Below are 27,384 nucleotides of genomic sequence, written 5' to 3'. Positions count from 1 at the left end.
GTGTCTGAGTATTTTGTCTGGACAAAGACAGCTGTTAACTGCCCTGCTGGCATGGGGCACTAAACCCTGCTCCTCCTAAAGACAGCTGTTAACTGCCCTGCTGGCATGGGGCACTAAACCCTGCTCCTCCTGAAGACCAGTGAAGAGCCCTTCGCCACTGAGCCCACTCTTTGCTCAGTAGTAACATTTTCAGAGCAACCGAATTCATTCTGTTGTTAGTAGAAGTTTTTTGTATCTTTTTGTGACATGTTTTTAAGTCCTCAGGCCGATTGCCCCATCACATGGTGTGTGGTGTGTCATCAGCAGGCACTAGACATGTAAACTGTATGTTATGGAAGAAAGTTCTAGAAATAAATTCAAATATGTGACCTGTATTTGGAAATAGGAAGAACTTTCTTACCAAGTTTGCTGGGATGACCTTATGACTTTCTTGAGAAAACTGGGGGTGCTAAGAGTGTGATAGGGACCACTCACAGGCCTTCATTGCCTGTTCCCCAACAGTGGGTTGGACTTCATGCTGTCTCTCAGGATTTCTGACACACTTTCTTACTGCTCAGAAAGTCAGGGCAGCTGGGTCAGCTTTCTACAGATTATTCCTGGAAATCCGGCTGCTCTCCAGAGCAGGCTCCTCAGTTGACTTGGGTGGAGATGAGTAACAGGAACTTCAAGTTGACACATACTTTTTTGGCATCTTCTACTATAATACATGTGGAGGGAGCATGTCCGGAGAAAAACTGCCGTGCCCTTGGGTCAGTATCAGCTACTGTGCAGCTTGTTAGCATTTTTTTGGAAGCCAGATGACTTTTTTTTTTTTTTTTGGCTCCAGTGCCCACTAAGGGGCCAGCATTTATAGGCATCCAAGACTTAAACAGATGCTGTGAACTTCTTGTTAAAAAACCTGCAGTTCCCTCAAGTGCGTCCTATTTATACATGCACTGATTATCTTCTTCAGAACAAAAGCTCTTCACTGGAGTAAAGATTCTGAGTTATTTGTCAGTTGGTAATTGGTAGTATTTTCATATAATTGAACATTGAAACTTTGTTCTCTTGCAAGAAATTACCCTGGGTAATGATGTGTGTGGAGGGGTTCTGGGTAATGTGCGTCTATGATGTGTGTGGAAGGTTCTGGGTAATGTGTGTCTATGACGTCTGTGGAGGGGTTCTGGGTAATGTGTGTCTATGACGTCTGTGGAGGGTTCTGGGTAATGTGTGTCTATGATGTCTGTGGAGGGTTCTGGGTAATGTGTGTCTATGATGTCTGTGGAGGGTTCTGGGTAATGTGTGTCTATGACGTCTGTGGAGGGTTCTGGGTAATGTGTGTCTATGACGTCTGTGGAGGGGTTCTGGGTAATGTGTGTCTATGACGTCTGTGGAGGGTTCTGGGTAATGTGTGTCTATGATGTCTGTGGAGGGTTCTGGGTAATGTGTGTCTATGACGTCTGTGGAGGGTTCTGGGTAATGTGTGTCTATGACGTCTGTGGAGGGTTCTGGGTAATGTGCGTCTATGACGTCTGTGGAGGGGTTCTGGGTTGGGGGAGGAGGGGCTGGAGAGTCCGCGATAATTGCGTGGTAACCCTAGCTGAGGGCGCTAGTGGGCAGGGGACCTGAGAGTGCCAGGGGGCACATTATTAGAAGTAATTTATTGTTCTTTTAAGCTGTACTTACACACTAATCATAGAAAACTAGTAGAAGAAAGATACTGTGCAAATGCTAGATTCTTAATAAATAATTATGAATATATCTTTTTCATTGTAGGGTAATACAAGTTTTAAAATACCAAATTACATGTGGATACTAAAAACTATAAACATGATAGAACACTTGGTCTGTCTACATATCTACTACCAATGAACACATTTGTTAACATTTAAAATATCCTTTTGAAAGGACTTATTCACTTACCTATACATATTCCTCTTTTCTGAGATCACATTATACAAAATCATTTGTAATACCCTTCTTATGGCCAGTATATAATTTCTCTCCATGCATTTATTTGTGCATATGTGATAACGTATTGGTAATTATTTAACTTTGTAATACTGTAAGTATTTTTGTGATAAATATCTTTGTGTTCCTTTCTTTAATTTTCTCTCTTTACTGAAATGTAGAATTGCTATATTGGTCCACAGATTTTGCTTCATTACTCCAGGTCAGCCTTCTAAACGTTGTATGTTCCTATCAATACGATTCCAGAGTTCTGCTCACTGTCACATTAGAAAGCAGAAAACAGAACGAGGGAACGAAGCTCAGAGGTGTGCTCGCTCGCCTAACATGCTCAAGGCTCTGACTTTGATTCTCAGCACCACAGAAACTAGGTGTGGGGGTGCAGACCTGAAATCCTAGCACCTGGGAGGTAGAGGAGGGAAATAAGCCCTTTAAGGTCATCCCTAGCTACAGTACAAGTTGGAGGCTAGCCTGGGATGGTATCTTATCTCAAAGTACCAAACAAAAAAACCCCAAACCAGAGTGAAGCAGTGCAAAACATAGAGAATTATTTTTACAATTTTTGCGAATCTCATAAGGAATAAAGCCTACTTCATTATTTTAATTTTTCTGTTTATAAAATAAAAATCTCATGATCTTATTACTTTAAAATTATCTATGCCTCTTTGTATATATGTGCACTTTGTTTTATATGAAATAAATGAACTCTTGAGGCCCATGTCATCATCAGTTCCCTGAGATATATGTGTTATCATTTATAAGACGGGGTGACCCGAGGCCTCAGTGTGTCCCCTGCTCGGGAGACAGACAGATAGATACGCCATGCAGAGAGAGCTTGGGTGTAGAGTTTATTTAGTGGGTTATGTGGGGGGGGGGGAGAAGAAAGAGAGGCAGAAGCTGCCTCTCCAGAAGAAGGATGGACAGAGACAGAGAGAGGGGGCTGAAGAGGAGGCAGAAGATCCTCTTGCCTCAGTGAAAGAAGGAGATTGGGAGTGGGCAGGGCTTGTCTCCTAAAGGGACAGGGTACCCAGGTAACAGGCCAGGCCAGCAGATTGCAACAATATGGCTTTGGGCATACTTGTTTTGTCCATCAAAGTCAGAGAAATCATGTCCATTGTGGGCTGTAGCTTATATGTGTTTCTCAGTAGGTGGGGCCCAAATGTGTTACCTTTATTAAGTGTGGATACATTTGCTGCCCACTGTGTGGGGGTGTCGAGCTTGCTCACTGTTAAAAATCCAGGTGGTTTGATTAAGCAGTTCCCTTCAAAACAATCTTCCTACATTCGTAGACAAGCACATAAAGACACACACATGGGATGCTCATTACTTTTAATAACTTAAAAAAATCAAAAAGTACCTAAACATTAATGAGGAAACTAACAAAAAGACATTGTATAAAATGATACAGTGTTCAAAATACAGAAATATACTTCTGCAGAGATGGCCAGGACAGTTCGTCTAGCCAGTCAGGCTGTCTGCATAATTGTGCCCATGCCTCAGCTCTCTGTGTAGCTTCTGGGGACACACAGGTAGTTACCGCACTGTAGGCAATTGAGGTTTTGTGGTAAGTATTAAGAGCTGTTCTCTGAAGGCATGGGCTGGTTGGGCAAGGTGAGGAAGATTGGGGAAGAGTGAGCTTTTCCTTATATTCATTTTAATTGAAATCTTTATAGGCATTTATGTTGTGGGAAACAAGAAATGAAAAGGACATTTCAATGCTATAGAAACTTTCAGCACTTTAAATGTTACACTGTGGCAAGTGGCTCCTGGCATCCTGTGCCTACTAAACTCAGGGCTGGATGTGAAGATTTATTGTGGGTACAAAGTGCTTTACTCAGTCCTGTAGGGAAAAGGAAGGAAGCAGGAAAAGAAGAGAGGGGAGGCTCAGGTGGGTACCACACTCTGGCTGGTTCTGGAGGATCCAGGATGCTGCTTTCAGAGAAGCCCTGCCAGGCCTGTAGAAGAGCCTGCACCCACACGTGGCTTGTCTTCACCACTGAGCCAGACCACCTTGTTACTCTTCCAGATCACTAGTGACGTTTTAAGATGTGGTACCCTGAATCAGATATTTCAGGTGGGTTGTCCCTCATCTGAAAGGCTTGGGGCTAAAAGTTTAGAATATTGTCCTATATGTAGTGAGATATCACAGGCAGGTCTCAAGTCCAAATATAGTTTTCCAGGTTATGTCTGTTTTACGCACATAGCTGAAGGCATTTTATAACACCTATAGTAACTGTACTTGAAGCACAACTTGCTGGTGCACAGTTTTCTGTCTGATATCCTGTCAGTGCTTATAAACTTGTGAGAACTGGAACATTTTGGCGAGGGCTTGGATTTCTGGGCTAGGGATGCCCAGTCTGTTACCCTCCACATGCAACAGCCCTTTCTTTTTCTTTTCTTTTCTTTTCTTTTTTTTTTCTTTCAATTTTCGAGACAGGGTTTCTCCGTGGCTTTTGGTTCCTGTCCTGGAACTAGCTCTTGTAGACCAGGCTGGCCTCGAACTCAGAGATCCACCTGCATCTGCCTCCCGAGTGCTGGGATTAAAGGCGTGTGCCACCACTTCCGGCTGCAACAGCCCTTTCTAGGGAACACTACATCTACATGACAGAAGTTCCAAAACCTCTGCTCTGTATTTTCCCTTAGAATTACTCCCTCCATCTTGCTGTTTCCTCACCGTTACCGTATTCCAGGTTTCCAGCCTGGGAGCTTTACCTGTATGCTTCTCCCTTCATCCCCAAATGCTTCTTAAAACTATGTTTGTGGGTCAGTGATTCTCTTACTGAGGAAATTCTTGCCCATCTCTCAGGTTTCTGCTGCAGGAATGTGTTAGTGTAGGGAATCAGATTATGGCCTGTGTTGCCCGTCCTCACGTATAACACCTTCCTTGCCCTCTAGTCTTTAACATGCTGAAAGGGAAAGGGGAAAAAAAAAACCTTAAAAATTCAGCTAATTATAGGTTTCCCTGGATGAGTGTTTAAGGTATTTCCTGTAATTATATAAAGATATGGTGATGGTGATGAACTAGGAGGCTTCAGAACTGCCTCAGGCTCCAGCAAGATAAGCAGGCATCTGTTTTTGAGGGACCACATCACCTGAATCCTGCGACCTAACCCTCTGGAAGCAACTGTTGTGTCTACCCATTTGTAGTCCCTTGTGGAGTTTGATAGCCATTTGGGCAAGAAACTGTTCTTGCCTGGACTGATGCATAAACTGGACACAGAGAACCCGCAGAGAGAGGACTGCTGAACTTGCCTAAAGGTGAGATGATCTTTCGGGGTTCCTGATTCATGAAAGAGTCTGCGAGACATTCTGCAGGACACAGCAGATAGTGACTGAACTGCCTTTGAAATTTCCTGCTTCATTGAAATGTCTGCCTGGAAACTATGGGCCTGTAGGCCGAAGATGGATGCCCCAATGGTACAGAGGAACTTTGGGTGACTGTCCAGGCAGCGAGATTCTCTGTGATTTCTAGAGTTTTGTAAGTTGCTTACTTCTTATTTACTTAGGTAATAGTATATCCTTCTGGAGTCTTTGATGGAGTTGAAGAATAGATAGATAGTTATAGTTATAGTTTTCCTGTGTTATGAGAAAAGATAAAGTAGATATAAATATTGTAACTATAATTCTTACTTGATAACTGTTTTGTTATATGTAATTTTTCTATGTTAAAGTTAAAGCCTTCCTTCCTTTTTGTTTAAACAGAAAAAGGGGAAATGATGGAGGAAGGTCATTGGTTAAATAAAGAAACTGCCTTGGCCCTGATTGGTTAGAACATAGGTGGGTGGAATAAACAGAACAAAATGCTGGGAGGAAGAGGAAGTGAGCTCAGAAATCATGCAGCTCCTCTCAGGGGCAGATGCAATGAAGCAAGCCGCCAGGTCAAACATGCTGAATCTTTCCCGGTAAGAGCACCTTGGGGTGCTACACACATTATTAGAAATGGGCTAGTCCAGGTGCGAGAGTTAGCCGAGAAGAGGCTAGATATAATGGGCCAAGCAGTGTTTAAAAGAATACAATTTGTGTGTTATTATTTCGGGTAAAGCTAGCCGGTGGTGGGAGCTGGGCAGGATGAAAAGCAAGCCCACAGCTCCTCCTACAGATACTTCAGAGCCTCTACCCACCCTTCCTTGGCTGACCCTCCCTCTCTCCCCCCAGCCCCAGCCGCCTTTTGCTGCTGAACTCTGCTGATTCTCCTCCTTTTGCTACTGCTGGCTTCTCTCCACTCAGATTTTGTTGTTACTGTTGTTTCTGGCTGTCATTGTCATTATTTGCCTGTTTAGAGCCATAGCCTAGAGTGACTTCTCAGATGGTATCATTTCCATTGAGAGAATACTGGCTTTGTATTTCCAAGTCACCTTAGAGCCCCAGGAACACAGGAGCTGTGAAAACACAGGGGGAATGTATGTTTGAGCAGATGAAGTACAAAAAGCTTCTTTCCAGGTGAATGAATCAGAAAATGGCCTTGCCCAGATGAGGAAGCTTAGAGGCCCTAGTTTGAATGGGGACTAGATTTTAGACATCATGGGGTATAACCATGCTGCTGCTTGTAGCAGGGTTTAAAAGTATATGTAACAACAGACTCCTGTATGTTATGGCTACACTTTGCCTCACAAGTTCCAAACTTCGGGTCTAGGGGTTCTGGGGTGTAACCCCTCTACACCACTGCCAGTTTGGTTGTCCTCTGTGGCTCCTTCAAATCAGTTTGATCATAGCATTGATCCCATTGTAGAATGCAGGCCAGTGGGTTTTAATGAATTTATCGCCGAGCAGACATTACTGTGGTCTGTTTGTCAAGCAGTCCCACCTCTTCGTGAGGGTCCCTCGCTCCCACTCCAGCCCCAGACAGGTGTCCATTGCTCAGTGGTCAGTTGCAGTAGCTAGCACAGCAGTGTCTCTTCCTATTAGTGGTTTAACACCTCTTACTTTTGTAGTTATTTTTGGTCTTTTGATCATTTTTAATAATTTTTTAAACAAGGACTTTGGGATTAGTTGCCTGTGGAATTCATTCTGTTTCTGGAATTTGTGCTTACTACGAGAGTTTTTGTTCAGGAAGCATTTTAGACTGATAGCCTGCATTGTAGAATATTATTGCTCTCTGTTTTCCTATGTATTCTTGGCCAAGAGCATAGCTTATGGTTATTACATCATTGCTGTGGGAAATTCATTCTACTTGTATTTATATGCCTCAGATATTTCTCTAAACTTGTGAGGCAAAAAGCCACATGTCTTCAGTCTTCCACTGCTAGAGCTTCCCTGGGAGCTGGTTCGTCAGCTCAGCTGACCCCAGGGGAGGCATGGCTTATCCTGGTTCAGCTGAAGACTGTTGACTTGGAACACCATTCCCATTCAGTCCGTGTGGTACCTGGCTTTCAGGAGACACTGTTGGTAATCATGCACACCAAGGCCTCTATTTCTTTTTTGTTTACTGTACTCTAAAGTCTCCTGTGGCAACACAAGCTGGGAACAGGCCACTACAGAAGCAAAATACCACCTTCCTATCACCCACCCTGTCAAGGCAGAAAGATTTATGTAGAATATTGATTAGTGACATTTAGAATCTTTGTAGCTCATTTACTTTCTCAACTATAATTTTTTTTTTTTTGAGACAGGGTTTCTCTGTGGCCATGGAGCCTGTCCTGGAACTAGCTCTGAAGACCAGGCTGGTCTCGAACTCACAGAGATCCGCCTGCCTCTGCCTCCCGAGTGCTGGGATTAAAGGCGTGCGCCACCATCGCCCGGCTCAACTATAATTTTTAAATTCTTCTCTCATGTATTACATTCCAACCATAGTTTCCCTCCCTCCAGTTTCTCACCCCCCAATCTGCCTTCTCCCCCAGAATCACCCTCTTTTTGTCTCCCCTCAGAAAAAAAGCAGGCCTCCCAGGGATATCAACCAAACATGGCATAATATGTTATATTACTCTATGATCAGGCATATACCATCACGTCAAGGCTGGACGAGGCAACCTAGTAGGAGGAAAAGGGTCCCATGAGTAGACAAAAGTCAGTGGCCACCCTCACCTTCGCCGTTAGGCATCCCATAAGAACACAAGCTACTCAGCCATAGCATATGTGCAGAGGACCTAGGCCCGACTGCTGCAGGCTCCCTGATCTCTGCTCACTTGCTGCATGTGAGTATCAACAGTTACTGCTTGAGAACAGACACCCAGTTTTCTAGGACGCTTGCTTTACTTCACTAAGTCATTCTGAAATCTATGGTGACCTCCTAATGAGTGGCAAGTAGACCAAAAGTGGCTGGCCTTTTCCTGCGGAGCTGGGTGTTGATTTGCCTTTCAGCCCGCTAGAAGTTGATCTCCACTCTCTATCTCTGGAAGGCTAAGGGAGGTCAAAACGCCTTGGAGCTCTGGGCGTTCACGTGAATTCTGGACATGACCTTATCTGGATAAGTCCTGTACTTACCTGTCTGGATAATCACAGGTCCGCACACACGTACCTGAGTTTTTGTTTGGTCTCGGAATGTGTAGTGATTGATTAACTCTAGAGACTCTTGCTGTTCTTACACACATGTTCATGTTACTATGTACGTTGCTTATGGCTTTCAGTTCTGCTTGACTCAGGTCTTTTATCTAAACTTAATAGAAACAAGCAAGCTTAGCTGGGCTGTGGTAAGCAGGGCTGGGTAGACTCCCTGAGCTCACAGGGAGGCTGGCTTGGTTTGTGTGTCTGTGAAATGCCCTCTTGGCGAACGGAGAGATTCCTGATTGCCGGAGAGTCAGGCTCTTCTTGCTCTACTCAAGACTTGAATCAATTTGCTGCTGACTTGGTTTGTGAATGGCAACTTATAAAAACTTTTTTAGTTTACTTTTTTCCCAGTGGTTCCAAAATTGGAAACAGTGGGACTTAATTCACTGAGTTTTGGTTTCATATTTGTCTTACACCTTGTTCATGGAAGCTAAGGTCAGTATTAATAGTCAAAGACAGTTTGCGTGTGCATACTAGCCGTCTTCTATTACGCACGATAATGGCTTTGAGTACAAACGGCATAGAGAGCCAGTGCTTTCATCTCCTGAAAGGAAGGCGTTTCTTGAGTTCGTGACACTTTGTTGCTGTTGTTTTGGGACAGAATCTTTCTGTGTAGCCCTGGGTGTCCTGGTATGCTCCATGTAGACCAGGCTAGCCCCAAGCTAGTTGTTTATTTCTAGTTGTATTGCTAGTTGCTTACTTCTGGGTTGCGTTTCCCCCAGCTAAACCACAAACTAGCGCAAAGAGAAGAGCGTGTAGACTTCCTCACCACAGCCTGGCAGAGCTGTGTAAGATTTCTTCTCTCTGTTGTGTTTTGCAGGTGGGGAGTTTTAAGAGAGAAATGACCTTCACATTTCAACCAGAGGACTTACGACGCGAGTCCAGCAAGAAGACTTCTCACCACTTGTTCCCACTGGCCATGGAGGAAGACGTGAAAGCAGCCGACACCAAAAAAGCCAACCGGATCCTTGACCAAGAAAAAGAAAACACTCGATCCATTTGTCTCCTTGAGCAGAAGCGGAAAGTGGTTTCCTCTAATATCGACGTCCCTCCTGCAAGGTAGGAACATCTCACATGGTTCACTGCTGCTGCAGGAAATGGGTGGAGAGGCCGGCTCCATCTTGTTCCACAGGGTGTATGCTTGGCAAGAGTTGTCTCTCAGGTTGTCGGTCTCTTCTGGGAAGTAGAGCTGGCATTGATGCTGCCATAGTTGAAACTGTTGTAGCCATAGAAAAGGACAGAAGTAACTGCAGAAGCATTAACAGAATGACGCATACTGTGTAAAATTGGTGACACTCGGAGGCAAGTATGCATAGATCCCAGGGGAGGGGCTGCCAAATCATGTCTGTAAGCTACAATTTGCCTCTGTGTGTGGACTGCGAGAGGAGAGTTTAACAATTCCAACAGCTTCTTAAAAGAAGGTGACAGTGACACAGGCCGTCGGTGACCTACAGTCTTCAGTGTATCAGGATGTTCAGTGGTGTCTAGCTGATGTCATGTATGTCTTTTGTAAGATTTATCTCGGCAAGGGAAATGGCTCAGTGAGTAGAGCTTGCCCTGAAAACATGAGGACCCGAATTTCCATCCGCAGAACGTGCAGTCGGGTGCCATCTCAGACACTTATTTAAGCCCAGCTCTTCTGCAGTGTAGTTGAGGGTTGCCAGAAGTTCATGGGCAGCTAGCATGGTGTGCGTGTCACTGAACAGCAGAGAACAAAGTGAGGCCAGCATGCAGCTTGTATTCTGAGGTGCACATCACATGCACTGGGTGGGACACACATGCACACACATGCACACACATGCACACAATGCACTGGGTGGGACACACATGCACACATGCACACACCTGCACATCACATGCACTCACGCACACACATGCACACACACGCGCACACACGCGCACACATGCACATCACATGCACACACATGCACATGCAGGATAGAGTAACACTAAACATGGTGGAGAGAGTTTGTCATGTTATAATTCTTGTTCAACTTTGTTCTCTCACACCTTCCAGCCTGCAATTTCTCTCCCAGTTCTCTTCCTTCCCCTCTTCCTTTTCTTTCAGTTTCTCTCCACTCCTACCTAGTGGTCTGAAGGGTATTCTTATGGCAGAATGGAAGCAGAGTAGAACACAGCCCACTTGTTCATCCTGGCCGCCCCCGGCTAGCTTAGTCCTGAAATAACCACATAGAAACTGTATTAATTAAATCACTGCTTGGCCCATTAGCGCTAACTTCTTATGAGCTAACTCTTACATCTTAGTTTAACCCATTTCTATTAATCTGTACATTACCACGAGGCAGTGGCTTACCGGCAAAGTTTTGGCATGTCTGACTCTGGCGACTCCATGGCTTCTTTCTCTCCGCCTTCCTTCTCCCAACATTCAGTCCAGCTTTCCCCGCCTACCTAAGTTCTGTCCTATCAACAGGCCAAGGCAGTTTTCTTTATTCATTAACCAATGAAAGTAACACATAGACAGAAGGCCCTCCCACACCACCTGTCATTCCTCTTTCTGATTCTGTATCCAGAACACACACACCCTGTTACTTCTGTTCCTGATTCTGTACCCAGCGCATGTGCACGCACACACACACACAAACGCACACACACACTCATACACGCACACACACACACACACACACACACCCCAGCTTCAGGACTTGGAGACCATTTTGCTCATCCTCTGTCCCTGGACTAGAACAATGCCTAGTGGGCACTAGGGAGGGTCTGTGAGCACATGTCAGGTGAGGAAGGAATTGGGAGTACTCGCTCTGCATGGCAGGTTGCTTATTATTAACACGTGTACCCCATTTTGATGTCGGAAATGATTATCATGAAACTTGGCAAGCAGTTGCTTGAGAAGTCCTGCATTTATTCACATGCTTTCTGACAGCTCATGGGGAAAATCGTACCTGGGGGCTGGGAATGACTGGCCCTTCCCACCTGCTCACGTTTGTAATTAACATTTCCATTGTTTTCTGTATTAGAGGGCATATCTTCTCTAGGAAATTACATGTTACCCTATCCGGCTGCCACATCACCAGGCTTTTTAAAATTATAGGCCTCTTTGTTTAACCTCTAATTGCCAATTTCGTATATCTCTTCCGTCTGTTCAACTATTTGTTATTATTTGCTTTTCTATGATTTTTATATAAAATACTTAATTAAGTTATTAAGGATTAGTTTTCACTGTGGCTTCATTGTGAAATGTTTTATAGGCCCTGAAGCAGGTAGACATGTTGATTCATATGTATGCTTGGCTGACTCATTTGATAAATGACATGTTAGCAACTTGAAAGGAGAAGAACTGTGGATTTATGTGCTTCCCAAGTCTGTCTAAAGTTCGGGGTTGACTTGGAGTTCTGTAGGACCCACCTTACACACCATTGCCCATGGAATCTTCCATATGTAGTAAAAGACCTGGAATTAATTACTTTATATTCCCAGGTTGTTGTAGAGTGTATCTTTACTTCGGTTTTGCACAAGGTCTCATGTAGCCCAGACTAGCCTAAAACTCACCCTATAGCTAAGTGTGATGCCTTCCCTTCCTAAGCACAAACTGTAGGTATGTGCCACCATGCTGGGAACAGAACCCCAGGCTTTGTGTGTGCTAGGTAAGCACACTACCAACGGAAGCACATCCCAGCCCTGCGCATTTGTTCTTCAGCTTCATTCCACCTCTAGTGCCGTCTGGAAAAGGGGGGAAGAAAATACTTCTGCTTTTCTGTTTTCTAGTGCAGGTCTCCAGAGTGTTACACTCTTTGCAGCCATTAGACGTACGCAGAAGCACACTGCACAAGCCAGCATTGTCGTGAGCTCTTAAACAGTAGGGAGAAAGTTAATTGGGTTTTAAATCATCGATATGTAGAGAAAAATTCCCTACTGACAAGGTGTAATTTCGATGAATTAATCTGCTATGAGAAGTGCTATTTAAAGTGTCATAGTGTGGGGTCTGCACGAATACACTTGTTTTCATTGTTGCAGCAAAAATGTAATCATCCTAAACATGCTAACACTTGGCGAAACAAATTGCTTTTTTAATCAAATAGTCTTGAAAGAATCAAGTTCTGCAGAAGAATGTAATTCCCAAACATTTTCTTTTGTTTGTTTACCGTCATTAAGTTATTTAGTAAATGCTCACTTTTGACCAAGTAGATTGATACTTTGTGGTAGGAAACTTTCAGTCACATGGTTAAAAGGAACAAGATTTTTCTTTCTGCTTCCTAAAAGAGAGATAATTACAGCTGTCAGAAATATCTGCTGATGTTTGAGTAAATCTGGAGTGTGGTGAAGTGTATTAGAATGGAGAAGTCTGTATGTCTGTCATTAAATGTGACCTGTAATTAATGCATAATCCACACGTGTCTGTCTGTCTGCACAATTTCCTACAACCCACTCTCCCTCTTCCAGACTGTTTTGGATGCTCCGTATAGGCAGGCAGTTGGTTTGGGCTGTTAGTATCACTGGCTCAGAGCTCTTGGGCACGTTAGGATTACCTGTAGTGTTTCTTATCTAATCTGTTCCTTATTCTTCAGCTTCCTGTAGTTTATAAAGGGAAACATGAAGTTTATTCCCCAGAGTTCATACATGAAAGCAGAAGGCGTGTATATATTTTTTTTCCATATGTCTGGGAATCCTGGCTAACCTGATCTCTGACCCATTTTTGAATTTTCTGATTTCATGTCTTTCCTCCATCAGCAGCTATCTACTGAGTCCCTGTACTAGTGATGTAGGACTTGTTAAAGCCTGAATGGAAGAGGTGCTTCCCTCCAGAAGCTCATGGTGCAGTCAGACAGATGGACACATAAATAACTAAGTCCAAGAAACTATTTAGTATTGTCTGTCTTCTCGTTGGAACTGGGTGAATTTATAACTAAAAAAAAAGGCTTTAATATTAGGAGAGTGATACATTTGTATGGCTATTTAAAAGCCTGCTTTTCTATTATTAGTGTCCCTTTGAAGATAAGAAGAATGGAATGGAGAAGGAAAAACTTCAAACCTGTGGTCTGTTTTATACATTTTTTTAAAAAAATGCCAGTTTTCTGAGACCCGTTTGAAGGTTGCTGGTATCAGAAAGTATAAGTTTATTACCCCAGCTGTGTTATGTTTGGCCACCTGAGAAGCAAGAGCCAAGACAGAATTCAGCACACAAGCAATTTATTAGGGAAGTGCTTGTGGGAAGGTGGGGGAGCAGGCAGGGCAAGGTTGAGCCCTCGGGGAAGGAGTGCGGGAAGGGTGGCTGACCATTCCGAGGGCTTCCCTGTGCCTCTGCTGTGTCCTCATCTCTGACCATTCCGAGGGCTTCCCTGTGCCTCTGCTGTGTCCTCATCTCGGGGAAGGAGTGCGGGAAGGGTGGCTGACCATTCCGAGGGCTTCCCTGTGCCTCTGCTGTGTCCTCATCTCTGTCCATTCCGAGGGCTTCCCTGTGCCTCTGCTGTGTCCTCATCTCTGACCATTCCGAGGGCTTCCCTGTGCCTCTGCTGTGTCCTCATCTCGGGGAAGGAGTGCGGGAAGGGTGGCTGACCATTCCGAGGGCTTCCCTGTGCCTCTGCTGTGTCTTCATCTCTGTCCATTCCGAGGGCTTCCCTGTGCCTCTGCTGTGTCCTCATCTCTGACCATTCCGAGGGCTTCCCTGTGCCTCTGCTGTGTCCTCATCTCGGGGAAGGAGTGCGGGAAGGGTGGCTGACCATTCCGAGGGCTTCCCTGTGCCTCTGCTGTGTCCTCATCTCTGACCATTCCGAGGGCTTCCCTGTGCCTCTGCTGTGTCCTCATCTCTGACCATTCCGAGGGCTTTCCTGTGCCTCTGCTGTGTCCTCATCTCTGACCATTCCGAGGGCTTCCCTGTGCCTCTGCTGTGTCCTCATCTCTGACCATTCCGAGGGCTTTCCTGTGCCTCTGCTGTGTCCTCATCTCTGACCATTCCGAGGGCTTCCCTGTGCCTCTGCTGTGTCCTCATCTCTGCTCACAGCAGCTTGTGATGCTTGGGATCTAAGCGAGTCCAGTCGATGCTTTTGGAGCCCAGCTCTGGTCCTGGGCCAGTCAGTGCTGTTTCCCTGACTGTCTCTCCTCCTGGAACACTGTCCTAAGTGTCCTCTGTAGTGTAGGCTGGAGGAAGGGCTGGACTGTCAGTGCAGGCCATTAGCCTTTCTTATGCTAGAGAACCAAACTTCATATGAACCAAAGCAGTAATGGCTGCTGGTTCAAGCATTGCAAAGACTTGTACTTTTGAGTAACAAGAGGAAAGGTGTCTCCCTTCTGAGCCGCCTCGGATGGGCAGAGATACTTTTATGAGAACCCCTTGCTGTGGGACCCGACCAGTGTGGCCTGAGTGGATTCAGGAAGAAGCTGTGTTTCTTTGGGGGGAGCGATAAGGACCGTTAGATTCCATTGAGAACTGAAGTACTCTATTTCTCATTATCCCATGTTCTTCGGAGGATAAAACAACACCTAAGAGAATGAGAGCGGATGGAAAAGCAGGCATGGCAGTGTTGGTTTAAATCAAGGGCACGAGTAATGAGTTGGTGCTACCTGTGCAGATGGCAGTCTCTGAAGTCACTTGGCCTGCTTACAAAAGACAAGACTTGACCTCTACCAAACAAGCAGTTGTGAATTGAGAACAAGGAATTAGCTAATTTAAGTATGAATCCTTAAATATTTTAAGGTATCTCTAAGAGAAAATGCAAGCTTCATTGATCTTTAGGGAAAGTTGAGGAAAAGAAGCTTTACCAGTATAGACAGGTATTGAGTGGTCATGTTTTCAGTTTCATCTACATGATGCAGCAGTGCTTGTGTTTTGACCGTGAAATGACACCCCATTCTGTGCCTGTGACACATTTTTGTCCCTCATCGGTTGATGGGCACTTGACACTGGAGAGGCAGGAACCAAATCATGTTGAGTTGTTGGTTGTGTTACACTGTTAAATGATCGAAAAGATTTTATAGAGGTCAGTGTTAGGCATCCATTAGGAAAGGCCATTTTGGTTGCATAGAATGGGCTAAATGGGAGAGTTCATATAAGAATGAACACAGGAGGACCATTTAGGATAGCATCATATTAGTGCAAGAAGGTGTCATGGGAGTTAGGACTGAAGTGGAGAGAGTCTAGATGAAAGAAGTGGATGGAAGAGCTGCTGTTTTAGGTAGATGGGAGGCCTCTGGGTTGTGAGAGATAGAAAACTGCTCTGGCTGATTTAACAAGCATGGATTGTACATATTTTATCTTTTGTTTTGAAACCACCAGTTCAATCCCAGAGTCCTGGGGAGCCTGGAGAAGCAGGTCAGCAATCGACAGCTGGGTGAGCGGGGTGAACATCCAAAGTTGGGCTCTGGAGCTAAAGGGAGAAATCCGCAAACACAGGGGCAGATACAGCCACCAGCAGGGATAAAATGACAGATGCTACAGTTAGGCATTATAATTCCCACTTCATAAATGAGTGCAAAGATTCAAGACTATCAGGCAACACATAGGAGAACATAGAGAAAATACATGGACGTTTCTGGCCCCACAGGGATTTTTTTTCCATCATTGTCACCATTGTCTATGGGAGAATATTAATAATTTATTATCCTTGTCATCTGTGATGTCGTAAAATATATCTACAATATTGACTACTACAATAATAACACTAGCTCCTTACCTAACTACTAAACGAAACCAGCAGTTAAGTAGACACCGCTTAGTCATCTAGACCAGTGGCTCTCAAGCCTATCTAATGCTGCGACCCTTTAATTCAGTTCCTTACGTTGTGACCCCAACCATAAAATTATTTTTGTTGCTACTTCATAACTGTAATTTTGCTTCTGTTTTGACTCATAATGTAAATATCTGAATCATGACTCCAATGGGGTCTTGAACCGCTAATGTAGAGCACGGCATTTGTTCTGTTTCTGCTTTCTCCAGGATACTGATGATGAAAATCGTTGGACTTCACCCAAACAGCAATTACAATTTGCTTATGCAGAGTGATAACTTCTAATTATAACCTTAATGCTAAAGAACTCTATCACCAAGCCAGCTACACTAAGGAAAAGAGGGAAATGAACCCCATGTACTCCTAGACCAAAGGGCAGAACTTTAGCATATGACACGTGATTAGTTCACCACTGGACGAAAGCAGAAGGTGTTATAGTGCCAGTTGTTTCCTGGGTTTTTTAAGCCTGCTGCTTATCAGTTGCTGGATAAACAAAGTCATCTTATAGGTGACAGTCTGAAAACCATGATTTAGGGGATCTTCAAAAACTTGTGAGCCTTTGAAGATACAGTTCAGTATTTGACCAGTGGATGCACTGAATGCTTGCGCGTGTGTGCGTGTGTGCGTGTGTGCGTGTGTTCGTTCATTCGCGCGTGCGTGTGTGTGTTCGTTCATGTGTGTGTGCCTGTGTGTGTTTATTCGTGTGAGAAAGGGTCTCACTATGTGAACCAGGTGGCCTCAAACTTGGAGATCCTCCAGCTTCTGCCTCCAGAGGAGAGGTATCAAGGGCATGTAATCACATCTCACTTCATGTTCACCTTTGAGTTCAAAGTTAGAAAATAACCTACTCCATAAACCTTGTTTTATGTGTACAGTAAAAATCCCACAGTAGTGTGCTACCCTTTTAGTTTTCCTCCAGTGTCCCTTATAGCAAGGTCTCCTGTAATGAGCTTGGAAGTAAATGAGATAAAGCAAAATTTCTGTCATTTATTTATTATTTGAGATGGGGTCTTCCTCTGTTTCCCAGGCTAGCCTTAAGTTTGTACCAGTCCTTCCCCCACAGCCTCCCTAGAGTAACAGATATGAGCCACCATATCTGGCTTCAGGATTACTGTCTTTTACTTCTGAATCTCAATTAAGACCACCAGTTCCTGGGGAAAATAATTAGTGTTTCATACATGTTAGGAGCTTGTCAGGTTCCCAACTCTGTAGCTAATATGAGACCACTGAGAAAGGTCACTCCAACATTTTAAAATGTTTTAAGGCATATTTTCTTTAAAATGTGTGTGTGTGTGTGTGTGTGTGTGTGTGGAGACTGTAAATGTCCTCACCATGTTGAAGAAACACTAACACTGTGTTATTTGTGGATCTCTTAGGTCACTGACACAATCTCTATCCAGTAGAACAAATATCTTTTTCAGGAAGCCACCCCCCCCCCCCCCCCGGTTGTCCCACCATCTCAGAAATTCGAGTCAGAAGTCACTGTTGCCTGTTTGCTGCACAGAAGCCAAAGTGCTGCGTGGAGTCTGTACACTGTCCCATCGAGCTAGGTTAGGATGCTTATGCCAACCAGAAATCAAGATTACCTGGTACTGTTAAACTTGCTGGTATCTTCTGGCCCCCATCACCCCTCCCACGTCTTTGAGGAAAGACAGGGGACACTGGAAAGGGAAGTCATTCACGCCTCTCTTCTCACTAGGGAGCAAAAGCCCATTGAGGAGATTGATGTGGTTCCTGACTGTTTTAAAATATAGCCTTCTCATTCTGCCAGCTGCCCACAGATGATTTCTGAGATTTAAGTGCGGATCTGCTGCCCTCCGCTACACCAGCCAGCGCTTACCAGCAAGCTGGTGAGCAGGAGAAACCTCCCAGATAGTACTCCATCTTTGACCAACAGTGATATCATTGATATGGGCTTCATTCTCATTTTGTAACTTAAGAAAGCCTGTATTGTTGGGTTTTTTTAGATTTATTTATTTATTTCTTATGTATACAACATTCTGCCTCCATTTATGCCCGCACGCCAGAAGAGGGCACCAGATCTTATTATTACAGATGGTTGTGAGCCACCATGTGGTTGCTGGGAATTGAACTCAGGACCTCTGGAAGAGCAGCCAGTGCTCTTAACCACTGAGCCATCTCTCCATCCCGAAAGCCTGTGTTTTGTGACACAAATTGCCTTATTAATTTTGTGTGTGGAGACGGAGGGAGAGTGGGCGGATATGGGTGGATATGCTTTTAAAAAGAACTTTACACTGTTCTTGTGCTCATTTTAAAATATAGCGTATTCAATCCACCATTTTTCCAATAACTGTGTGCTATAACCATTATTCATGAGTACATATAACCAAACTAGAATATACCACCTGTTGAGGATTGCATTTATTTTGTTTCTGTTAAATTTTTTATTTAAAAGTTTTTTTTTCCCCACTTTGCATACCAACCACAGTTCTCTCTCTCTTCCTCCTCCCCTCTGCTCCCACCCACACACCTTAACCCCCCCCCCCCCCATTCTCTCCTCAGAAAGGGTGAGGCCTCCCATAGGAGTCAACAAAGTCTGGCATATCAAGTTGAGGTAGGACCGAGCTCCTCCCTATATCATGGCTGAGCAAGGTATCCCTCCATAGGGAATAGGCTCCAAAAATCCAGTTCATGCACTGGGGATAAATCCTGGTTCTGCTGACGGTGGCCCCACAGACTGCCTAAGCCACAGAACTGTTTCCCACGTTCAAGGGGCCTAGTTTCATCTTCTGCAGGTCCAGAGTCAGGGAGCTCCCACTAGGTTGAGTTAGCTGTCTCTGTGGGTTCCTCATCATGATCTTGACCCCTTTGCTCATATTATCACTCTTTCCTCTCTTTGACTGGACTCCAGGAGCTCAGCCCAGGGCTCAGCTGTGGATCTCTGCACCGGGTTCTATCAGGTACTGGATAGAGGTTCCATGATGACAGTTAAGGTAGTCGTCAATCTGATTACAGGAGAAGGTCAGTTCAGGCACCCTCTCTACTATTGCTTTAGGGTCTTAGCTGGAATCACCCTTGTGGATTCCTGGGAATTTCCCTAGTGCCAAGTTTCTCCCTAACCCTATAATGGCTCCCTCTATCAAGATGTCTCTTTCCTTGCTTTCCTACTCCCTCTCTCCCCCAACTCAACCCTCCTGTTCCCTCTTGTTGAGGATTGCATTTTGAATTTAGAATATTAGGCTCATCTCTCCGGATCAAACTGGGTAGTTAATGAAGCACTCAAGAGATTTGTAGGCATCACCTCCAAAACGCCCTGTGGGGAAACCCTTCTGGGGTAATGTCTCTGGGCATAGATGGGGAAACTATCCAAACCTCTGGTGGACCAGGAGTCCCTGGCCGGGTGGACTCCTGGCCTGTTGTGCAGATGCACATGGGAATACCCACACGCCCATGAGAGCATCTTCCACACGCCCAGGAGAGCATCCCATCTTCCATGGCATCTGTCATGGTCTCCATCTGCAGAACTGGTTCCCGTAGACATTTGATGCGGCATTCCTTATCTCCTTACACAAGTTCAAACTTGGATAATTGGGTGGTACTAACAGTTGAAGTCTGTGCTCCCCACAAGGCCTGGCAGTGAGATTTTGCATTGTTTTTATTGTGAAAAGACAGGTAGTAAATAATGTATTATGGTCTTTTGTTTCGCTTTGTCTGAAGAATTATACTTAAAGGGCTGGGGATATAGCTCAGTGATAGGATGTTTGCCCTGGTTCACTTCCTACTTGAGTGCCTCTGTCAAGAACTGAATGTGAGCTTCACATGTTCTCAGCACCTATGAGCAGGAAAAAGATTAGCTGAAATAAATATAAATACTGTTTAATCCCTCATACCTCGAGTCGTTTTTAACCTGTAATGAAATTATTAAAGGTATTTCATATTCTTTTTTAGCACATTTTATCTTCAGAATTTGCCGTGTCCTATGGTAAGGTCCAGATGCCTTTCAGTGATCAATGCCGTGTGTGGCTATTGATGACTGTGGTAGCCATGAAGCCTAGAAGAGAGGTATGGGGTAATTTGCCATTTCATCCTGACTTACTGCTTATCCCCGAGACTCCAGTTTCTCTCTTCATTTCTTCTGCTCCAGCACACACGAAGTCCTCAGCAGATTCCCTAACAGTTGATGCTTTGTTTAATTGTTGGGGAGCTGTTTAGATTCCACCTGAGTCCGGTGTTAAGCAGGCGTCATCCCGGTTCCGGCTCTTTAGAAACAGGAAGCCACTTCATTTCCAGTGTTTGGGAGAACTTCTTCAGTGACTGCTGGATCCGGTTGTCCCGTGCAGAAGTACGTATGCTTCAGACTAAAGCCAAGGCACCCCACAATGCGTCTGTTTTTGCTTATTCTTCTGTACAGCAGTGAGATAAGTTAGTTAATGTGTAAGGCTTTAAAACTGGGAAATATAACAAATACAAAGTATTTTCTTAAGGACTCCCAAGTTCAAGGGTTTTATTTGGTTACTGGCGCCAGTTGTTAGTTTCTGCATCCTTTAAATATTAGCTCTTCCCTTCCTTTCCTCCAACATTCTGGTTGGAGAATTAAGAGATAAGGCTTGAGAATTAAGACAACTTGGGATACTTCGAGAGCTTGATTTTTATCTTTAGGTAGTGATAGCTATTTAGGGTGATACACATTGATTGACATCATAGGAAAATGCTCTGAGAATGTGGGAAGGATAGGCATGGATTTATGCAAAAAGCAAAAGAATAGTTAAGAAACACCTACAGAAATCTAGGAGAGGGCTCTAGTTATGAGCACTGGCTGCTCTTCCAGAGGGCCTGGGTTCAATTCCTAGCACCCACATGGCAGCTCATAACTGTCTGACCTCCAGTTCCAGGGGAGCTGACACTTTCACATAGACACACATGCCAGCAAAACACCAACGCACAAAATATAAAAATAAATCATTCAATTTTTTTTTAAATCTGGGGGAAGTAATTAATGAGACCTTGATTAGAACAGAAACTCAAGAGGGCAGTGTGCAGACTGCATGGTGCATGGCAGGAATGGAGCTGATGGGCGATGTGTGTGATGACACTGAGAGATACTGGTGCTCAGGATGTCTAGAAATTCCAGCCCGGGCATCTAGCTGGAGAAAGTGGTTGATGATGCTAATCCAAACAATAGGCAATCCAGGAGCGATCCAGAAGGAAGTAAACGTGGGCGGCGGGAGCAAGGCTTAGAGATCAGGGGCACTTAACAAAAACAGTTTAGTGATGTTTCTTACCAAAGGCTGGAAGCCTTTCAGCGAAAACCAAAGGGCAGTGTGTTTACAGAGAACAGTGCAGGCTGCCTTAAACAGTTGAACGGGGATGTGAATACTTGCACTTAGAAGTGCTTACTAGTGTGAAGTGTTCTGTTTTGTATTTTGTTACAATACGCACTTGTCCAGAAGCCCATGCTCACGTCTGTCGTGGTGTGAGCTTTGCATGCATACCTTCGTCTCTGCATGGTGAAAAGATACTGCTTGTTCCTTTCCATGTGGGAATCATCTTAACTTAGTTGGCAAACATTTACGTCTTGAATGCAGTTTGTGACCTCAGCTTCCCTTAGTTATCCCTCAGATAAAATCCATCCCATAATAGACTTGGTTCATTCTACTGCCCTTTCTAAGAAACCCCAGGTTGCTTATAAGGTCATATGCTTTTTCCTACATCCATTTTGCTGTTGTATTTAAAAGGCTGGAATGTGGCTTTGTCAGCAGAATGTGAGATTTCATCAAATCCAGGTAGAAACGTCTATCTTTCTTATCTGGGACTTGCTGCTCCAGGATAAGCGAACTTGAATGGTATGGAGTGCTGTCACATTTAACTGAGTTCCTCCGGGGCTACTGAACAAAACACAGACAGATTGTACATTCTGGTAATTGTGCCCTGTTTTTGAATGGATGTTCTTTCTGGCCCCAGGTGGTAAGCACATTAATTCCATGGCTCTCAAGATATCACTTCAGTTTCCTATACCCGCGGTCTGGTTTCCTGGGCTCTTAAGGCTGAGAGTACTAGACAGCCCCCATGCCTGTCAGCCCTTGGCGGAGCTGTAGCCTCTTGACCCTTAGCTGCTGAAAGGTCTACTGAGGAACCAGTTTTTCCGTATGTTTTTCTGGGCTTACAAGTTATCTTTTTGGTTTATTCCTCCCATGCCTACAGATGTGACAACCTGGAAATTTCTCCTCTTTGGCTTCCCATTGCTGTGATATACCACGACCAAGAGGGAGAAAGCGGTTTATGTGGCTTACACATCTGTCATTGAGGGAACTCAGGCAGGGTTCAACCTGGAGGTTCAACCTGGGGGAGCTGGAGCAGGTCCTGGAGAGGGCTGCTTGCTCACTTGCTTACTGTTGCTTGCCCAGAACCATCTGCCCAAAGGATGGTATCACCCGCTGGGCTGGACCCTCTGACTTCAGTCATTCATCAAGAAGCTGTTTCTTCCCTGACCTGCCTCTAGACCATTTGATGGAGGCATTCTCTTCCCCGAGAGTCCTCCAGATGACCCCAGCTTGTGTCAAGTTGATAAAAAACTGTTACTGCCACACATCTGAGAGGCGCACTTGCTGTTCAGCCAGCACTGACATGTCAAACCTCAGTTCATAACGCCTGCCTTTCTTTGTACACACTAGAAACACAATTAACAATGTCAAAGCATGCGGTCACGTGAGGAGTGTTTCTGCCTCTGAGAGGAAATGGCTTAGGAAATAGAACTGGCAAGAAAGGTTTACTGCAGAGCTCTACTGCTCTTTGGTCTTTAGGAATCTGACTTTGTGTCTCACACACCTATGTCCTTGGGCAAGGCACTTCCCATGTCTCATGACGTGGGAGCAACCTCAGCTATGTCTGTCTGGGCTCTACTTAACTATCAAGTCTCCTTGCACAGCGTTTGAGTCTAATGGCACACCTGGTTCCTTTCTTTTCAATCTGGGTATCAAAAATGGTTTGGGCTTGATTCTTTGAATACGATGAAAGAAAAGCAAAGGGGAGGTGAGGGGGACACATTGGGAAGATGGCTCAGGGAATGAGCACACGTGTCCTGCCAGTCTGAGCACCTGAGCTTGGTTCTTGTGCTAGCCTGAACAGCGGATGCACACGGATGCATGTGTGTAGCCATGATTCTGCTCTGTGGGGAACAGGGACAGGAAGATCACTGCGCCCTGCTGCCTGCCAGCCCAGCTTCATGGTCAGAGAGAGATCCCATTTTAGGGAATAAGGCGGAGAGTGGTAAAGGACACCAAACAGCTTCCTCTGTCCTCCACACACATAGATAGGTGTGTGCACACTGCAGGTACTCCACACTCTCACATACATCCACACACACACACACACACACACACACACACGCATACATAGGTGTGTGCACACTGCAGGTACTCCACACTCTCGCATACATCCACACACACATCCACACACACACACACGCATACATAGGTGTGTGCACACTGCAGATACACCATACTCTCACATAAATCCACACACATGTATATATAGGTGTGTGCACACTGCAGGTACTCCACACTCTCACATACATCCACACACATGCAAACATAGGTGTGTGCCCACTGCAGATACACCATACTCTCGCATACATCCACACACACGCATACATAGGTGTGTGCACACTGCAGATACACCATACTCTCACATACATCCACACACATGTATATATAGGTGTGTGCACACTGCAGGTACACCATACTCTCACATACATCCACACACGTATATATAGGTGTGTGCACACTGCAGGTACTCCACACTCTTCACATACCTCCAGACAGACACACACACACACACACACACACACACACATACACACACACACACACACCACTGCAGGTACACCACACTCTTCACATACATTCAGACACACACGCACGCGCGCGCATACACACGAACACTGGTGCATGCACACTGCAGGTACATCACACTTTTGCATATATCCAGACACACACTCTTGCACACATCCAGACACACACACAAAGTAAAAGCCTTTTCTGTCTTTACAAATATTCACCTTTCTCTTGGTGTTTGCTCCTTACACTACTAAATTAGTCAGTGTATATGGCAGTGCATCTACGTGATGTCTATAAAGAGATTGTTTCTGCCCTCCAGTGATTAGGTGTTGAGTACCTCAACTACTCTGAGAATAAAAGATACATAAAGCAGGACTGACCATTGTAGCTACACTAACTCATGCATTGTTTGCTCTAAATATTGACTTTTCAGTGGGTCAGATCTTTTTATCGCATGGTTAATTTGAGATATTTCTTGGATGTCCAGGTAGAAGTAACAATTGTGATATGCTCTTTAAGACTTTCTGTATTTAAAATCTGTTTAGGGAGGGGAGAAAATGCATAGTTCAATAAAAAATAAAATTTATGTTTTCCCCTAATTAATTTAAAAAAATAAAATAAAAATCACCTCAGTGGAGAAATGTTTACACACCCGATGAGCTAAGTCTCTCGCTAGCACGTGATTTTTTGGGTTTCCCTCTCGTTCTCTTTTGTACGACACATGCATATATACAAGCTTCACACAGCAGTGACAAACAGTCCTCCACCCTCTGGACAGGCGGGAGGCTGGGTAAGGAACAGGGCCTTTTTGCATAGCTTGTCATTGGTGTGCGCGGTGTCTTCGGGCTCACCCTTGTGAGTGGAAGGATGTCATTATATTGGCGTTTCCATGCTGGCTCGTGCTGTGGATGCATCCCCAGCTAAGCTGAGCTAATATTGGCTTCCTCTCATCTCAGACATGAAAGCATACCAGTCTGAACATTGCTTGATTGTGTGGCGAAACTGTGGCATGCACTTTCCGTCTCTGGCGTGTGCAAAAGTGCGAAACTGCAGCCTGATGTATACATGGTGTCCAGCTGCCTCACCCAGAGTGACCCGGTGTCAGTGGCTTTGCCATGGAGGCTATTGCTCTGCTGTGTGTCAGGCAGAGTTCCTTCACTCCTGTGTTGGTAGTTGGATATGGGGTTTGCCTTCACAGTATTAAAACTCCATTTGGTCTGTCTTAGCTTCAGGAGCTAGCCTTCGTGGGAGGGGAAGAGAACATTTTCCAAGAACAGAAATGGTAAACAGAAACTTTGATGTCCAAATGTTGTTTTTTAGTTTCCCGTGCTCCAAGTGGTTTAATCATATTGCTTCTAATTACCTACCTCCAAAAACAGCACAAATGTTCCCATCTCGACCGCAAGGGCAGTGGGACTCTTAGTGCTCTGGTACCTGTAGGGTGTGTTGCAGAGATTACTATGTACCACAGCATAGCTAAGTGGGGTACTTGCAGCTTAGGTCTCCGAGGAGAGAGCTCTGTTAGCATCTTGAAAGTCATCCGTTTTGTCCTCTTTATTTAAAAGATGGGAAAACTGGTGTGAAAGAAAACTTAAAGTTTAGGTTTGAATAATAGACTCCGATGTTCTCTGGAAGCTGTTTTCTCAAATGTTATCACGTTGTCATTCACAAGGCAGCACTTGGCATTCATTGTGCCCGACTTTCATCCTGATGTGCTCAGCATCTCCATGTAGAAAGGAGAAGCTGCTACTCTCTGCTTCAGCCCAGGAAGCTGCCACCTGTCTCGTGGCATTCTCCACTGCGAAGGACACTTGTCTGCAGAGCCCAGCAGTGGCAAAGGCTCCAAGAGGGAAGGAGTCGCAGACAGAAGCCTGTGGGAGGCATTGTTATCTGCAGATGCCGGAGAGCCGAGGGAGTCCTTGGGCAGTAGAGGACAGGTACAATGAAATCAAGCTGGCTTCTGTGTGCATCTGCCCACAGGAAAAACCCAGCATGGTCGGTGTAATCAGAAGGAAGGTTTGTCTTTTGGAATGTGTGATGCTTCATTCCCTATTCCCCGATCCTTGAGTGTGTGCGTGCGTGTGTATGTGTGTCCCTGCCCACCTGTCTGTCTGTCCGCCCGTCTATTTGTCCTACTCCATCAGATTGCACCTCATTGCTTTGAGGCAGGCAGTGCCCTCCTTCCTTCTTCTGTTGTTGGAATGAAATACTCTGACCAAAGCAACCTGAGCGGAGGAAGTTTGCGCTTGCAGTTGAGGTTATAGTCTGTTGTTTGGGGTAAGCAAAAAGGCCTGCCATGTGGCATCTCCAGTTCAGAATTACACATACCACAGAGAGTGGGAGCTGGGGCCAGGCTATAAACCTCATCACCAGCACTGCTATCACCAGGGTTACCACCACTGCCACCACTGCCATTACAGCAAAGCTCCGTCCAGTAAAGGTTCCATAACCTCTCCAAGTAATGCCACCAGGTGGGGCCAAAGTGTTCAAACACACAAGTCCATGGGAGACATTCATATTCAAACTACAACAGACAGGGTCTCCCACTGAACCCGAATCTAGGCTGGTGGATAGCAATTCCCAGTTATTCTGTTTCTACTTCACACACTGGGGTTATAAGTGTATATTGCCACACCCAGCTTTTTATGTGGGTGCTGGGATTTGAGCTTATGTCATCTTACATAGCAAACGATTGTATCCACTGAGCTGTTTCTCCAACCCTACTTTGTTTTGGACACTTCTGTCTTATGGACTCTTGAAACAAATGAACAAACTAAAAATTCATGAAAGGGGGCAGAAGGATTAAAAGAGCCAGAGGAGCAAACAGTTTATTGTGAGATTGTGTCTCCTAGAAATGTCAGAGTCGCTGCTGTATCCAGCATGGCTGTCTAAGCCTGACCTGAACAAAGAGAACACCAGTAGACATGTTAACATGGAGGGGGAAGTTCAGGAGGTCTGAACCCGAGACAACTACAGGCAGCTGAGGGATGCTGAGAGGGGGGAAATAGCCCCTAGGAAGAGCACAGCAATTGGCTGTCTGACACCAAACGGTGGGTCCTGAAAACACACATACAAGTGACATTCTGTAGACTGAGCAGGCTGTGTGTGTGTTTGGGAACATGCACACACATACGGGAGCCATGAGAAAGCAAAGCTGTAGTGAGGAAGATGACACCGAGTTCTGTGTTCAAGTCTCGACTCTCTGGGACTCCGCTCTCCCTGCCAAGTGAACTCACAAACAGCATTTCCCGTGGCTTCAGCCATCAGGTTAGGCTTGGGCTCGCCATGATCCCAGAAACCGGCAGCAGAGGCGGGTGGGCTGCCCAGGTCAGCTGCAGTGCAGCGTGTCACCAAGAGCAGGCATTCACCCCTCCGGCGGCTCTCCGTGTTCTCCGAGGCTACAGCACCATGAAGCCTGATGTGCCAGGAAAAATGCCTCAGTGATGGAGTGAGTTCCAAACTGG

At 45.1% G+C, this 27,384-nt stretch overlaps 1 protein-coding gene across 1 annotated transcript in view; it reads left to right on the top strand.

The window, feature by feature from the left end:
- Positions 1-27,384, top strand: part of Znf704 (zinc finger protein 704) — a 177,263-nt gene that overhangs the window by 43,394 nt on the left and 106,485 nt on the right. The window contains exon 2 of the mRNA XM_041667467.1: positions 9,251-9,489. Coding sequence (XP_041523401.1) covers positions 9,251-9,489 — 239 coding nt within the window. The remainder of the gene's footprint in view (positions 1-9,250; positions 9,490-27,384) is intronic.

This window comes from Microtus oregoni, unplaced genomic scaffold (assembly GCF_018167655.1).
Source record: "Microtus oregoni isolate MIOR12 unplaced genomic scaffold, Mior012 000017F_ref0000208, whole genome shotgun sequence".
NCBI classification, from domain to species: Eukaryota; Metazoa; Chordata; class Mammalia; order Rodentia; family Cricetidae; genus Microtus; species Microtus oregoni.
Note: the sequence above shows the minus strand (reverse complement) of the source record. Positions and strands in the feature narration are given on the sequence as shown.